The following is a 15,546-nucleotide window of genomic DNA, read 5'->3' as shown; positions in this document are numbered from 1 at the left end:
TTTCCTCTTTTGTGCACTTTTACATAATACACCAACACTTGTATCTGTTCCCAAGAAAGTGGTGGGCTGAAATATGTGCAGTAAGTGGACATTTTTTTTATAACTTTCCAAAGGAAAGAAAGTATAAGACTTTGTAATGTCCATTTGTTTCCATTTCACTGGACAGTGAATAAACCCTCTCAGATAACTGTCATATGGAGGAAACTAGCCTACCTGCAAGTGCATAAATAACTTTACTTAATTTATACTTGTATGCTTTATGGCAGCAATATAAGTTGCAGGATTCCACATCTACAGAAAGGCCCTACAGAAGAGTCTGCACAGACAGAGGAGACATAGGCCTACAGGTGGGCAGTGTATAGACAACTTTTCCTTTTTATTTGTTGCATGAGGCATGTGTCTAATATCTCTTGTTGCAGGCACTTGAACACTGGCTTTTCTTTACAAAGAACAATTGAAATAAAACTCAAGGAACTAAGTATATTGGTCCTTTTATTAAACTTTTCATTATATTATAATGAAAAGTTTTTTTTTTTTTTTTTTTTTTTGGCCAATGTTGTGTAATATGGCACATGCAGCAATGTCACAGGCCCTGTCAGGTGTGCAAAACCTCAGACTTATCAGACTCTGAAATCTTCCCTTTAGTTAGCCAAAGTTCATTTCATTGTGTGCCCTTGTCCTGGCTACTGCATTGTAACTGGTTTGGGGTCAGGGAATGGGGTCATAAAACACCTGTCTGCAGGCAGGAACATGTCATAATCACCTATGAAGAAATGCAGTTCTGTTAGGATCAGCATAAGTGTATGTAATACAGTGAGCTTGATATTTTAATTGTGGAACTTTCCTTACCACTTTCAAATAATGTGCATAAATGTGAATCTCTGGAAAATTCTTAAGTCATGCCACAGATCCTGGCCATTTTGCTTTCACCATTTGTGATATGGAAGATTTTAGTCAACTGACTTTTTTTTATTTGATATAATATTATTAATCTGGAATATTAAGACTCCCAATAGTAACTGGGCTGCACATTTACATTGTGAACCCCCTTTCTGTTCACATAATCCCCTTCAGTGAGGCCTTGATGGCAGTTCTATGGTCTAGCAGCCTATGGTACCAATCACGTTAGTGAAGCCTGAGTGACATACTGTAATCGGCATGGTCATGATTGCATGATCTTCATAAAAAATGATAGCAAAAAAAAAAAAAAAAAAAAAAAACTGCTTTAAAAAAACTGCTTTACAACATTGGGTCTTAAAAACCTAAAACTGTTTTTTAAACCTAAAAGCGCCAGGTAAACTCCGAATGACACGACAGACAGCACTTTCCATCAAGTTCTCCGCATCTCCAATAGTGTAAAGGAAAGAGCCACTCGCAAATAATCATAGGGCAATGCAAACAGTTTGTGCTGTAGTTAAAGCCCGACTCCGACAAGTCAAAAAATAATGTGCGTTTCCAACAAATTAATAATGTAAACGACAATCTCACGAGTCACGAGAAAAAAAAATTCAATCTCAGAAAGTGCACTATCGCGCTGCGCTGGATTTCCCGTATCAGCTCCGCTTATGAAGCCGGGATCTAATCCTGTTTACATGAAATAAGCCTGCTCCCGAGCAGGTTCAAGTTTGCGCACCTGTTGCTGTGACAGCAAGTCCAGGATGAGCGTCGAAGAACCAAACAATCCAAGATCATGCCAAATCGTCAACAATCAAATCCAGCTAACTGAGTTAGCGACGTACGAAGAACGAGCCCCTGTTCTGCGTTTCTGGTCTGTTCTTGTTTGTTTATTTTGTATTTGGACTGCTATGATGGATTTTGACCCTTGCATGGACGACTAAGAGTTGAATTACTGGACTAACTGGAGTTAGTTAGCAGTGCTTAAACAGCAAACAGTTTTGCTTAAATTTATTGGTTGATCCAACACAGTATTTTAAGATTTTTTTTTTATTACTAAAGTTATTTAAAGTCTTACCCAATTGTAAAATTTAAGCTTGTTTAAATTAATAATTTTAAGTTCTTGAATTTAAAATAATTAAAAGGTACTGGTCATTTACTTCAAATTAGCTGTACATTAAAATGAGTGGAAGAGATAAGACAACTGGTCTTTTATAATACATTTTTTTTTTTTTTTTTTTTACAATTGCAACTTAAGGACTGTCATCTGGAGAGCCCCCTCTGGTGACAGTCTTCAGTATGTGCTCTGCAGGGTCATCTTGGTTTATTTTCCCATTCAAAAGTTCACACTTACAAATAATTAAATAGAGTAAAAAGAATGCGTATTTGGATTGCTGTCTGAGGGGAGGGCTCCAAGCTCAAAATAAAGCCTGAACCCAAGAGTACTCCCCCCGTATCTCTGGTTAGGATATTATCCAGGCGAGTGTTGGAGGTGATGGAGGGATGCAAAAAAATGTTGAGGAACATAGGTGAGTCAGCTGTGTATATAGGCCTCCTCTTCTACTGATTGGATAGGCAATTTGAATGTGTTCCTCCCGAACTTTGTATATAAACAGGGGCGGACTTTACCATTAGGCAAAGGTCGGCAATTGCCTTGGGCCCCGAGCTACCTAGGGGCCCCCAAAATGCCCTATTAACTTAGTTTTTTATATATATATTTTTTATATATATATTTCTAAAACTCCATTTGCGAAAAATGGCATCAAATCATTAGTGTCGCAGACAGGAGGGGGCCCCCCGCCTCACTACATTGGACTATTCCATTATCTCACTTACTGCGCATCTGCGAAAGTGACAAGGCTGTGCCAAAAAACTGACGGAGAAAAAGAAGTGATTGACAGACAGAGTGTACAGAGTGACAGACAGAGTGTACAGAGTAGTAGACAGTAAAAATGAAGCGAAGCTAGCTACCCAAGCGGTGCTGAAAAAAGGAGGAAGCGGGAGGAAAGCAAAAGGTCCGTAAAGGTGCACGGCGCGAAAGTTAAACAACACAGTAACAGGAGGACTGGGAAATACACAAACAGAGCAAGACGAGTCTAAACGCGAAAATGTTAAGTTTCGAAGTTACCCAAGCGGCTCAAATAAAAGAAAAAAGTGAAAAGACGCTGATAAGTATTTGGGAACGCTGCCAAAGATGACAAACTTTTTTACGGCTACTGTTGGGGATAACTTACAGATCAGGAACAACAACGTCCAACGCACAGAAAAATCGTGAGGTAAAGAGGACACGGAGATCGAAAGACAAAACTGAGCAGTTTACTTATGAATCATGATATTTTAAAAAATCTCAGCTCTCAGATTCTGTCAATTCTATTACGAAATTCAAACAATAAATACCGTTTTGCCGTTTTAATGTGACGTGACAGATTCCTATAGCGGCACGTGAACTGATCATCTCTAGCTAATAGTAAATAAACACGAATTAACAATGTTGAAAGATACAGTAGCCTATAACATACCGAAATGTATATTCCTCATTCATAATATCGATCAATAAGTGTTTTTCAACCGCGGAAAGAGGTAAAACAGCTGGAGAACAATCGTCACATAACATTTACCTCAGGAAAGCCATTTAATTGGCTAGAAAAAAAAAAAGAGCTATAGAGAGTATTTGGCTAAGTATTTGTAGGCCTACTATATTGCTTATTTTAAAGGGATAGTTCACTTTGAAATTCATTTTTGGTATGTTTTAGCTTACCTCAAGGGCATCCAAGATGTAGGTGTCTTTTTTTCCGCAGTAGTTTCAATTTTGATATTTTTAGGTCAAACCGTTCTTGTTTGTCAGTCATATAATGCAGGTCTATGGTCACGGTCTCAAAACACAAGCACAGAGTCCAAATTAAAACAATTCCCCGTCGTCCAAATTAAACAATTCCCCATCGTAAGTACACATTGATGGCCTAAGACACGAAACGAGCGGTTTGTGTGAGAAAACGAACAGTATTTATATCGTTTTTACCTCTTATACGCAGACATGTCCGAGTGATCTGATCGTGTCTTAGGCCATCAATGTGTACTTACGATGGGGAATTGTTTAATTTGGACGACGGGGAATTGTTTTCGCTCATAACTCTTAGACCGTTTGTCCCAGGATCAAGTGTCTTATATCGTTGGAATCCTTGGCTCAAGGCGGACAAAATGGCTATCTCCGATTTCGAGTAAATTGCATTTTTTTGAAAAACCTATTTTTGCAAACTTCTCCTAGGTTTTTAGCCCGATCGGAACCAAACCACTGCAGGAATATTCTCTGGAGTCTGACAATCAATAATCATCCAAACAATTAAAAATTTCAATTAACGCTCGATAAGGGGAACCAAAATATTTGATGGCACCAGGGCCACTTTTACTAAAACGGTTATAAATTGTGAACGGAAAGATATTTTTTTGCTAAACTTGGGGTACATCTTCCTGAGCTCAATCTGAGATCACTTGAAAAAAATCGCAACAATTGGCCACTTGGTAGCACTATAAAACGGTTATAACTTGTGAACGGAAAGAGATATTTTCGCAAAACTTGGGACACATGTTCATGAGCTCATTCTGAGGTCATGTGAAAAAAAATCATGACAGTTGTCCACTTGGTGGCACTATAAAATGGTTATAACTTGTGAGCGGAAAGAGATATTTTCGCTAAACTTGGGTCACATGTTCATAAGCTCAATCTGAGTTGACATGAAAAAAATCGTGACAATTGGCCAATTGTTGGTGCTATAACAGTGAAAAAAATCATGAAAATAGCTATAAGCGCACCCAACTGTTAGTCTACTGAAAATTGGCACGCAGTGTCTTCAAAGCCGTTAGTCCGATCGAGACAACAACAAAAAAACAAAGGAAATTTGAAAACATAGGTAAATAGCTAAACAATAACGCCAAAATGTTAAAATTATGATAGGAACTGACAAAAAAATGAATTAAATCCAATCAATTTCACCCATGGATCATTTTGATGCCTCAGCTCGCCTCAGCTCGCCTCAGCTCGCCCCAGCTCGCTTAGAACCTCGCCGGAGGTGGTACGAAAAAAAGTACCTGGAAGCAGGTACAGGTACAACTTTTACACAGTGGAAAAAGTACTTTTTTTCGTACCACCTCCGGCGAGGTTCTAAGCGAGCTGGGGCGAGCTGAGGCGATACTAAAATGTGACGTGAAAACACGGCAGACTGCTGACTGGTCAGAGAGAATCGTCACTATTAACGTCATCATTGCACGCGCCAGACGGAGTATCCTGAATAAAAAACAGCAAAAACAAAAACATCCAAAAACAGCATACACTCGATTTCCTCCTTTGTCCTGTGTGTGTGGCAGCGGATGTATCTCGCGTAGAAGATTAAGTCACAGCAGTTTCCTGCGGCGTCGCTATGACGACCAGGTACTATTGTGGAGGTACTATCTGCAATGGAAAACGGAGCGAAAAGCGAGCGGAGCCGAGTCGAGTCGAGTCGAGTCGAGTCGAGTTGAGCTGGTACTGGTAATGGAAAAGCGGCAAAAGTCTCACCTTTCAAATGTAGTCACTTTTTAGAGACATTTAAACAATAAATACTGTTTTGTGACTCTTTAATGTGTCTGACAGATCGCTGTAGACTCGAGGCTCAGTTAAAGCTGCTCGTGAACCAATCATCTCTTCCTTCTAGTTAATTTATAGCATTAAAATAAACATGAATGAACATAAAAGGAATGTTGTTTTAAAGTGCTAAGACGTCAGTACACTTTGTTTTTCAAATTTAAATCCTCCAATGTTAATCTACTAACTCTCCTGACTGCTTTGTGGGACAAAATGGCGGATTATGATTAGTCAGATCGCCTGTCAATCAAACTCCCTGCAAATGGTCAATTGAGAATGCCCGTGCGCACAATCCTGATCTAATCGACAACTTTGCAGTTGCACATAGGAAAGGCCGGAAAATCCCGCTATAATGTAAGAGAGCATCTTTTTTATGTATTTGGACCTAGGCCTAACAATGTGTTATGGTGCGCTGTCACCAGTGTTTTTATTTTTTTGTTTTTTTTGGTGAGCGTAGGCTCCTCCTGATTTTGTTAGTCATCTCATCTCTTATATGCTGTGTATGATCATATCCTGCCCTATTCATGGTAGGTTACTCGCGGACATTGCGTCATCAATTGCGTCATCAAGGGGCCCGCCTTGATAATCCTACGTAAGGGCCCGGTGTTGGCTTGTTACGCCACTGAATATAATTGTCTAAACTCCTTATCAAAATAACATATTTACAACAAATTTGACACATATATATGGGCACACTTTGAGTACTACTAATAAAAGTGGTGGAGATCAGGCAAGAGAGTGGGGTGGGAGTGGCGCAATGGATAAGACACATGCCTTTGATGTGAGAGACCCGGGTTCGAATCCACTGTGAGACACCAATGTGTCCCTGAGCAAGACACTTAGGCTAACCCCTAGTTGCTCCAGAGGCGTGCGACCTCTGACATATAGCAATTGTAAGTCGCTTTGGATAAAAGCGTCAGCTAAATGAATAAATGTAAATGTAAGACTCAGGCAAAAAGGTGCTATAACTGTCAAAAAGCTTTGAAAACCATATATTTCCTATGTTAAATGGCCTGTATTGGCTGTAAATGGTCTTTTCCATCATATATGTCAGTGGTTAAATGCTTGCTAAATAAAACTTAATAACTTTTGATGCTTTTGTTCTTAAAGGCCTTAACTGCTTGAACCCCGATAAATGCTGCTTGCAGCTTTAATTATTATTATTATTGTTATTATTATTATTATTATTAGGCCTACATTTTAGGGTACATATTTAGAAGACGCTTTTGTCCAAAACGTACAAAAAAGGAACAAAGCAATTCGTCAAATATCAGTCGTAATACAGGTTAGACAATAATAATGCTAAGATTATATAAGATTATCACAAATAAACAAAAGATTTTGATGCACGTCATTCATATTAAATCGTATATTCCACCCCATACCCGCTACAATTGAGAATCACTTTAAGCATGCAGTGATTTTTAAGCATGCACTATAATTTTTGCTTAAAAATAAAGCATTCATAAGTTAAGACAATTTGATGTATTCCACTTAATACACAATAAAACAATATACAATAAGATTCATTAACAACGGTCTTCTGGTGTTCTTCTAAAATGAGGGCGAGCCACAAATCCGTGAGTACAGTTTACAAACCCGTGGGAACGGATTGCGAAAACTGAAGGCACGGTTTACAAATCTGAGAGCGCGGATTAGAAACTCGTGGATACAGTTACTGTCACTTTAATTCAGCGCGTGCAGCACAGCAAAAATAGGGGGACATGAGGGAGGGAAGCACGGTCATTCGAAAATACTACCGAGTTTCTACTGATACAAAGCTTAATGCTAATCGGTGAAGTATCCCTTTAACAGTGTACATTCGATATTTAGTAAATTGCCCAAATGCCAACTAAACTTGTTTAAAAGACCAGGAATGTGTAACTTCAGAGTGTGTGATAGAGAAAAGCTCTACTCTTTTCACACAACACTTATATGCCTGGTTTCACAGGCAAGGCTTAAAGGTATAGCGGAGGATCTTTCCAAATTTTAGATAAGACCCGCCCTCTCCACTTTTTGAAAAGTTTGATTGATTCACCAGAATGATTGACAATTAGGAGGACCAATAGTTTAGACTACCCACCAGGAAGTAAAACATCCTCCGCTATACCTTTAAGCCTAATGCATGTTTGAGTTGTCTTAAATGAAAGCAACTTGCACTGACATATCTTTTAAAAGCCATTGTTTTTTTGTTTTGTTTTTAAACAATGTTTGATTCAACATCCATCAAGTTATGCATCATGAGGTAATATGCTTTGTAAAATCCTGAAAAAAATGTGTTAAGTTTACTAAACTCAAGATTTATGACAGTAAGATTCAAGTAAAATCATGACAGCATCAGATGACTAGGCTCAGGAACAGTTTCTATCCACAGGCTATTTCTCTCTTCAACAGTTAAATGCCTTCAAAGTGCAATACCACAATGTTTAGTGCAATATCTTTGTAAATTCTTTGAGTTTATTCATATTATTATTCACAATACTGTAAATATCTTCATTATCAGTAAATGTTTATTCTGACTAAACCAACAATCTGTCTTTATGCTTTTTATATTTTTTATTCTTGAATTTTATTATGTGTCTTGTTATAGTCTTAATTGTTATATTATGTGTCTTAAGCCTTGCCTATTGAAAGCTTCAATACCAAGTAGAGTTGAGCCGGATACTCGGCTGAAACGAGTATCCGGTACGGACAAAGCACTTTTGCCGAGTACGAGTATTATACGAATAATACGAGTCAATATCTGTGCTCGGATTGAATAAAAATCCTCATTGGGTATAGTTCGTTTGTTATCGTGATCAAAACCATTGATCTGAGGCTCAATGCTGATGCTGTCATGTAAATAGTTTTCTAATCAGCAATAAATATAACAATTTCTGATCAACCCATATCAATTGCATGCTTAAAATAACATACCGGTTAAAGCCCCGCCCATTTCAAGACAACCCGACCCACTTCCGGGTTAAATCCCGTCCACTTCCGGGTTAGGCCCTGCCCAGTCCGAGTACAGATACAGATACAGATAATTCATATGGTTAACAGATACAGATAATGCTGTACTCGCTCATCCCTAATACCAAGCTCTTCTTCTGATTCTGACTTAACTCACAATCACTTGTTGTGTTTCTTCATTTTTACAAGTTAACCATAAACTCAATTTAAAGCTACAGTTGTTACAGGGTTTCCGCGGGGTTGTAAAAGGTAGTAAAAGGTAGTAAATTAAATTATGCCAAATTAAGGCCAGTAAAAAGTAGTAAAAAGTAGTAAACGTCATCTGACGAGGTAGTAAATTTTCCTGTTAGATTTTCCGTTTGGCGAGTAAATCTCAAAAGGCTATCCGCCACACTGGCGGGTGAATGTTCATCATACAGGGTTCCCGCGGGGTCTTAAAAAGTCTAAAATTCCGAACTTTAAATTTAAGGCCTTAAAATGTCTTAAAAACAGCCAGATTTTCATCCGTGGTCTTAAATTTCATTTAGTCAGGTCTAAAAAAGGTCTCGCCAACAGGCCGTTCACATATCGCATCTTTTGCGCGCTCAAGTTCGTTCAAATGTAGGCGCGCGCGCGCTCATAATTGAAGCGACGCACTCGTTTTTTTCCAGGCGCAGCGAGATAAAAAAAAATCTCAACTCTTCAGAATGCCGCAAACGCACCGCAGGTCATGTGACAAGAACCAACCAATCAGCTTCGCCCCTTTCCGTAACAACATTGAAAGCTCACTCAACTGGAAGGCGGGTGCACCCAAACACTACGGGTGTTTTTCTCTTCTCCGTAAATAAATCTTGAAGCAGAGCTACAGCAAGCGTTTCTCGCCAGTGGAAATCCATTAGCCATAAAACTTCTTTGTCATTGTGGAGAGCGCAGTGCACGGTTGCATAGCAACGACAGACGCCACGGGAAAATCCGACCGAATTTTACTATTAATAATAAAAGATAAGCTAAAGTGCATTGTAAATGTCACTAATTTATCTTTTTATAAAAAAATATTTAAAGTCTGAAATATGTGAGGTTTATCTTTTTATAAAAAAAACTTTTTTGTCAAAACTTTATTTGAACTTGTACATGTTAGTATATAACATGTTGCAAGACACTTTTAAAATCTGGCTATCATTTTTAATGGTATTATTTTAATGTTTATGTAAACAAAAAGTGCATATTGATGCTAATTTTATGTTATTTGCTGGTTTTCGACATTGTGTAGTATTAGTACTTTTTGAACAGGATTCTGTGATAACCGTGGTCATTTTTGTCACAATAATCATTTAAATGAAATGTTCATGCCATTTCATCTCTAGTTATGATCAACTATGATCAACTAAAATCAACTAATTATGTGTTTTTTACAGTATAATATGCATAGTACAATTTTCTATAAAAAAAATAATATATCTGATTCTGATTCTGACACACGTTGTTGGGTGTGGAAGGTTACTAATGTGATTGTTTTATCTGTAAATTAAATTAATGTTTTTTCAATTACTTAATTCATTGAAATAAAATGAATTCTTTGATTTTTTTTTTTTGGTCTTAAATTTCAAACTTTATGGTCTTAATGTCTTAAAAATGTCTTAAATTTGACTTGCTGAAACCTGCAAGAACCCTGATCATACCAAAATAGTAATAAAAAAATATTACAATTGCCTTTTGTAATGTTATGATGCCTGGAAATTAGTTAAAATCTCCTGCGAATCTAGAGCGAGCGAGCGAGCAAAAGCGCGCATGCAAACCGTGTAGCGAGCGCACGGCAGAGAGGGAGAGACCTTGCGTGTGTGTGTGTGTGTGTGTGTGTGTGTCTCTCTCTCTCTCTCTCTCTCTCTCTCTCTCTCTCTCTCATGCAGTGGTGACGCGTTCATATAAACGGCACCTAAACGCTGTAAAAAAAAATATTATGACATTTTAATTGTTTATTACAATACAATCTTTATTTATAGAGCACAATTTAAAAACAACCGAAGTTGACCAACGTGCTTCACAACACTATAGATACTACAAATGAATACACAGTAAGAAAGACAGAAATTTATAAAACATAATAACATACAAGCTGTGAACACATTAATAAACAAGTGTTTCTGTGTCAGCTGCAAAGATGAAGTTGACACTGACTCGCGATCTTCGCAGTAGTGAACGCGCCGGAGAAAAATGCATTTCTTACGGATTAGCCTATAGCCTACTTTTATTTAGTTTTGAATGGTTCTGTTTAAAAGTAGAAATTTCAAGCTTTCTGTAGATAATAGATATAGGATATTTCTAATTTGTTTAGGTCTGTGAGGCGAGTAGCCTAGGCTACCTGTACGCTGAGTTTCGGTTCATGTCTGAACGTGTTGTGATTATACAAAATAATGAAACATGGATTAAAATTAAGATAAAATTAATACAAAACGAAATTCGTTTCAAAGAGAGGCTTTGTGTTTTCTGTTTGATGTCTCTGTGAAAGTTTTAAAAGCATCCTTAATGGAGAACGAACGGTTAGGCTACATAACATGTTTTTTTCCTCAAATGCAAACACGAAATAAAAGACACATATTTTTCCCCCAAAATTGTCTTGTTAAAAAGTATTTTATTTATAGCTTTTGAAAAAAAATCTGGATGGATTAATAGCGTTTTGGAAAAAAATCTGGATGGATTTATAGCGTTTTGAAAAAAAAAATCTGGATGGATTAATAGCGTTTTGGAAAAAAATATGGATGGATTTATAGCGTTTTGAAAAAAAATATGGATGGATTTATAGCGTTTTGAAAAAAAATATGGATGGATTAATAGCGTTTTGGAAAAAAATATGGATGGATTTATAGCGTTTTGGGAAAAAATATGGATGGATTTATAGCGTTTTATAGCCAGGTTGTAAAAATACAGTATTGTGTATTGTGTCAATATGTCACCTCTAGTGTGTGGCCCGGCCCTTTGTTTATTTTTCTGTATTTGGCCCTCACTAAAAAAAGTTGTGAGTTGGACAGTGCTTGGCTTGTGTCTAGTGTTGAAGTTATTTGTTTATTAATGAAATACTGTTATTATAGTGTACAATTGCACTTTATTATTACACATTGTGTAGCTGTTCATTCTAAAGGTCCAGTCTGTGTTCTAATTTTTATGTAATTGTTACTCTTTGACATATTGAGTAAATCCTATGGACCAAGGCCTGTTGTGATATCTTGATTAATCCAAGTCCTATGGTAGAGTTCCCTCTTACTTGAATGTAGCTCACTCACTTGCCCTAACACACATGCACACTCACATACACCTACAGAACCTCTCCTGACTTTCTCTTTCTCGCTCTCTCTGGTTCTCTATCTCTCCCTCCCAGTGTTGAAATTAAGTTATAATTGCCTCATTAAATTGTGATTAAATATGTTATTAATTCATTTTGGAAAGATATTTCATGTCTTTACTTGTCACTTTACTTAACACTTAACACTGCTACAGTTGAAGTTTGAAGCCGTGTTGGTAGTAAAAATATTGTGATGGTAGTAAAATAGGTAGTAAAAAGGTAGTAAATTCAATTTAAGAATCTCTGTATAAACCCTGTGTTACAAAATATTTTAAGCTGTTTATGCTTAATTTTATAAGTAAAATCTGTTTATTTTAAACAAATTTGCAATATTATACCACTACAAGCTGTCACAAATTTTGTAGCAAAGCATTTAAATGGTGGTAAAAGGACCAAGAAAACTGGACCTCTAATTAGAAGCTGCTTCAGGTGCACAACTGACTTTGCCTAACTCATCTGATATTCAACAGTTATAAGTTTTAATAACTTGCACCTTGATCTCAGCTTTCTTAGAGCAATGAAACATTCCTCCTTTTACATGGATGTGGACTAAAGGGACAACCAAATCATTATCAATTAACTTTTTTAAAAACTGAGTTCAGTGTGTTTTATTAAGTGTGCACCATTACTATTAGCCACTTTTCACATGTCATTTTTTCTTCCTGTAGGTGAAAGCCTCTCTTATAATGAATGTAATCAGTGCCATAACTGCAGGGGGCGCCATCGTTCTGGTGTCCATAGAGTTACGACTCATTGGCTATAATAGACATTGCAATTATTATAATAATGGTGACTGTTCAACTTTGAAGGTAATAAATGTACAATACTATATTAATGTGATCTGTTTACATTTGTTTTTGGTTTTTAATTGCTGTTTTATTTGAATAGTTCATAGTACACAAATGTGTCATCATTTACTAACTGAAACTATTTTTTTTTTTACTAATAAAGATTGTGCTGGTCATTGTTTTCCATATTATTACAATGACCAGATTATTTATTCTTTTTTTTTTCTTCTTTTTTTTTTTATTAGACACATTTCTTGCTTCAGAATAATGCAAAAAGCATCATAAAAGTATAATAAAAATGACAAAGTAGTCCCTGTGACTGCTATGTTTCAAGTGTTCAAAAGCCTCCTTATAGATAGTATAATGCAATATTGAATGCAAACTCACTTAATATAATTGATGGGATATTATTTGTGAAACTACTTTCATATGATCATGTTGAATTTTTTTTTAGATTTATGATCTGGGGACCAGTGGGATATTGCTGGTGTTCTCCATCCTTCAGTTCATCATCTCCATCTGTATCTCAGGATTTGCCTGCAAAGCCACCAGCAACACTGACTCTACAGTGGTCAATGTGGCACTGAACCAGGTAAATGATTTATGGTGCTGGTATTAAATATTTTTAACCCAACAACTAATAGTTATTTTATTTTGAATTAAAAAGCCACAATCACAAAGGTAAAGCTAACAGAATGAAAAGGAAATACTGTATAAAGTGACCAGAATATGTTCCATTGTAAACTGTCTTTAACTTCAGTGGTCTGAAACTATAGGTCTACAATGGTCTAAACTGTACAATTTTCAATAAACTATCTTTGATTTTGTATTGTTACAATGTAGTTATGCTACAGAACATATCTCATTTACTCCTGTATTTAAAAAAAAATGCAGATAAGACTGTATGAAACCAATACAGGAACTACTTATATGTCATTTCCCAACTGCTAGACTGTTTAATTGGGTTGCAGTGGGCTTTTCACTTGGTTATTTATCACAGTATACCAATAAAACAGTCTTTATGGTGTGTGGATCTTGTTAGTCTCTTGTGTACTAACATATTTTGTCTGTTACTTCCAGGGATACTAAGTCACAGTGAGGAGATCCTACCATCTAAAGTTTGCAGCTTGCAAGGGATTAATATATATTATTGCTTCTGATTACTCAAGCAAGTTTTAATTCTCTAGTGCTACAGGAAATTAACAGAAAAAAAGGTTACACTTTATTTTGATGGTCCACTTTAGACATTCTACTAACTATAAGTAACTTGTCAACTTCATGTCAAGTAAATTTCATTATAAAGTTACATATAGTCAGTCAAATGTCTGTTGGGGGAGAATCAAGATAAAGTATTAAGCAGACAAATACTCTAATGACTGGTATAGTTGACATGTAGTTGCAAGGTTACATATAATTAGTAGAATGTCTAAAGTGAACCTTTGTAATAAAGTGTTACCAATTTTTTTAAATTAATGTATCTTAACAACAGAGCAAGAATATTTGTGCATATTTTATAATTATTGGAAAATTGACCTGAAGAGTTTAGCTCCAGCCATAGGCGGTGATTTAGGTTTCTGTCGGTGGGTGTTCGCCCTCCATAAATCCCACACAAAATGAGAAATGCACGTATGTCAAGAGCAAATACATTACCAATGAAATATTTATTCACATCTGCTTTCCATGAGCAAATGATAACTCATCTAAGCAAGGTGCTCACACTGACACAAACACATTTACAACATCATGCCCCTTAAAACATTTTAAAATGCTCATTACTCAGTCCTACTTAATTACACTTGTTAGTTTTAAAGAGTTGTCTTTTTCTTGTACTTGATGAATTCATTACAAAAGAAGTTATTTGTGTCTCGCGAAGAGAAACGCACGGACTACACATTTCCGACCAAACACCAAAAACACTTTATTAAAATATCCTGTCCATGATCTCAAGACATATTTATTCTCCCTGGCTTTTAGCACTCCTTAGTATGTTATTCTGGATTTCACTTGCATAATTGCTTATTTAGTTTTTTTACTGTTGTTTTATTATTCATTGTGTTTTTTTATTCTTTGTAAAGCACTTTGGTCAACCTTGGTTGTGTTTAAATGTGCTCTATAAATAAACATTGATGAGTGTTGTCACGAATCACTCTCTCGATGATATACATGATGAGTTAGTTATTTAAAATGCAATTTATCATTATGTAAAAAAAAAAAAAAAAAAGCACTGGCTTTTATGTCAGGTTATGTTATAATGACACATATAGCATAATTGTGTACACCTGCTGCATTCACATGCTATCGGCATTATCGTAAATAAAAGTTTCCTGGTTGAAAACAGGAAATGAGCTCGCTCTTGCTCTCACTCTTTCATGTCAATTGGTGTTCATTTTGACCACGAACCACGTGCAGCACAGCAAAAATAGACTCAGTGCGGAAACGATCACTGCACTGCTGTATACGCACCACATACACACTGCAAATGGAGTATGTGTGAAACGGGCATAAGTCTCCGTGACGAAATATTTTTTTATCCATGACAAGTCGTATTTACTGATGTGTGATTGATTTGATCAGGCTTATAAATGGTGAGATAACAAGGTAAATGAGACACAGCTGAAAACAATGAGTACTGATGAGTAGTGAGTGATGTATGTCTCGAGACCGGTCTTGGTCTCGTAAAAGTGGTCTCGGTCTTGTCACGGCCTTGACGGTCTTTGGTCTTGGTCTTGTCTTGGTCTCGGACCTCTCGGTCTTGTCTAGGTCTCGCTGTCTCAGACCGACATAGTGGTCGGGAAATTTAGCAATACAATACTACAATATCCACGACGACACAACGTTCGATAATGCAACATTATCCGCAACGGAACGGATTGAAGCGCGCATCCGAGTGAAAGTGCGGCGTGTGCGCGAGCCACACCAGAAAACACTTTATCCGCGCCACTGATCGCAGCGGCAACGAGCACTTTGATCACTTGATT

At 36.7% G+C, this 15,546-nt stretch overlaps 1 protein-coding gene across 1 annotated transcript in view; it reads left to right on the top strand.

Moving 5' to 3' along the window:
* Nucleotides 1-14,536, top strand: part of LOC309497690 (membrane-spanning 4-domains subfamily A member 4A-like) — a 16,833-nt gene extending 2,297 nt beyond the window's left edge. Inside the window, exons 5-7 of the mRNA XM_082168016.1 lie at nucleotides 12,449-12,589; nucleotides 13,023-13,160; nucleotides 13,649-14,536. Coding sequence (XP_082024142.1) covers nucleotides 12,449-12,589; nucleotides 13,023-13,160; nucleotides 13,649-13,657 — 288 coding nt within the window. The 3' untranslated portion in view covers nucleotides 13,658-14,536. The remainder of the gene's footprint in view (nucleotides 1-12,448; nucleotides 12,590-13,022; nucleotides 13,161-13,648) is intronic.
* The last annotated feature ends 1,010 nt before the right edge of the window (nucleotides 14,537-15,546 follow it).

Source organism: Leuciscus leuciscus (assembly GCF_965113295.1).
Source record: "Leuciscus leuciscus genome assembly, chromosome: 4".
Lineage (NCBI taxonomy): Eukaryota > Metazoa > Chordata > Actinopteri > Cypriniformes > Leuciscidae > Leuciscus > Leuciscus leuciscus.
Note: the sequence above shows the minus strand (reverse complement) of the source record. Positions and strands in the feature narration are given on the sequence as shown.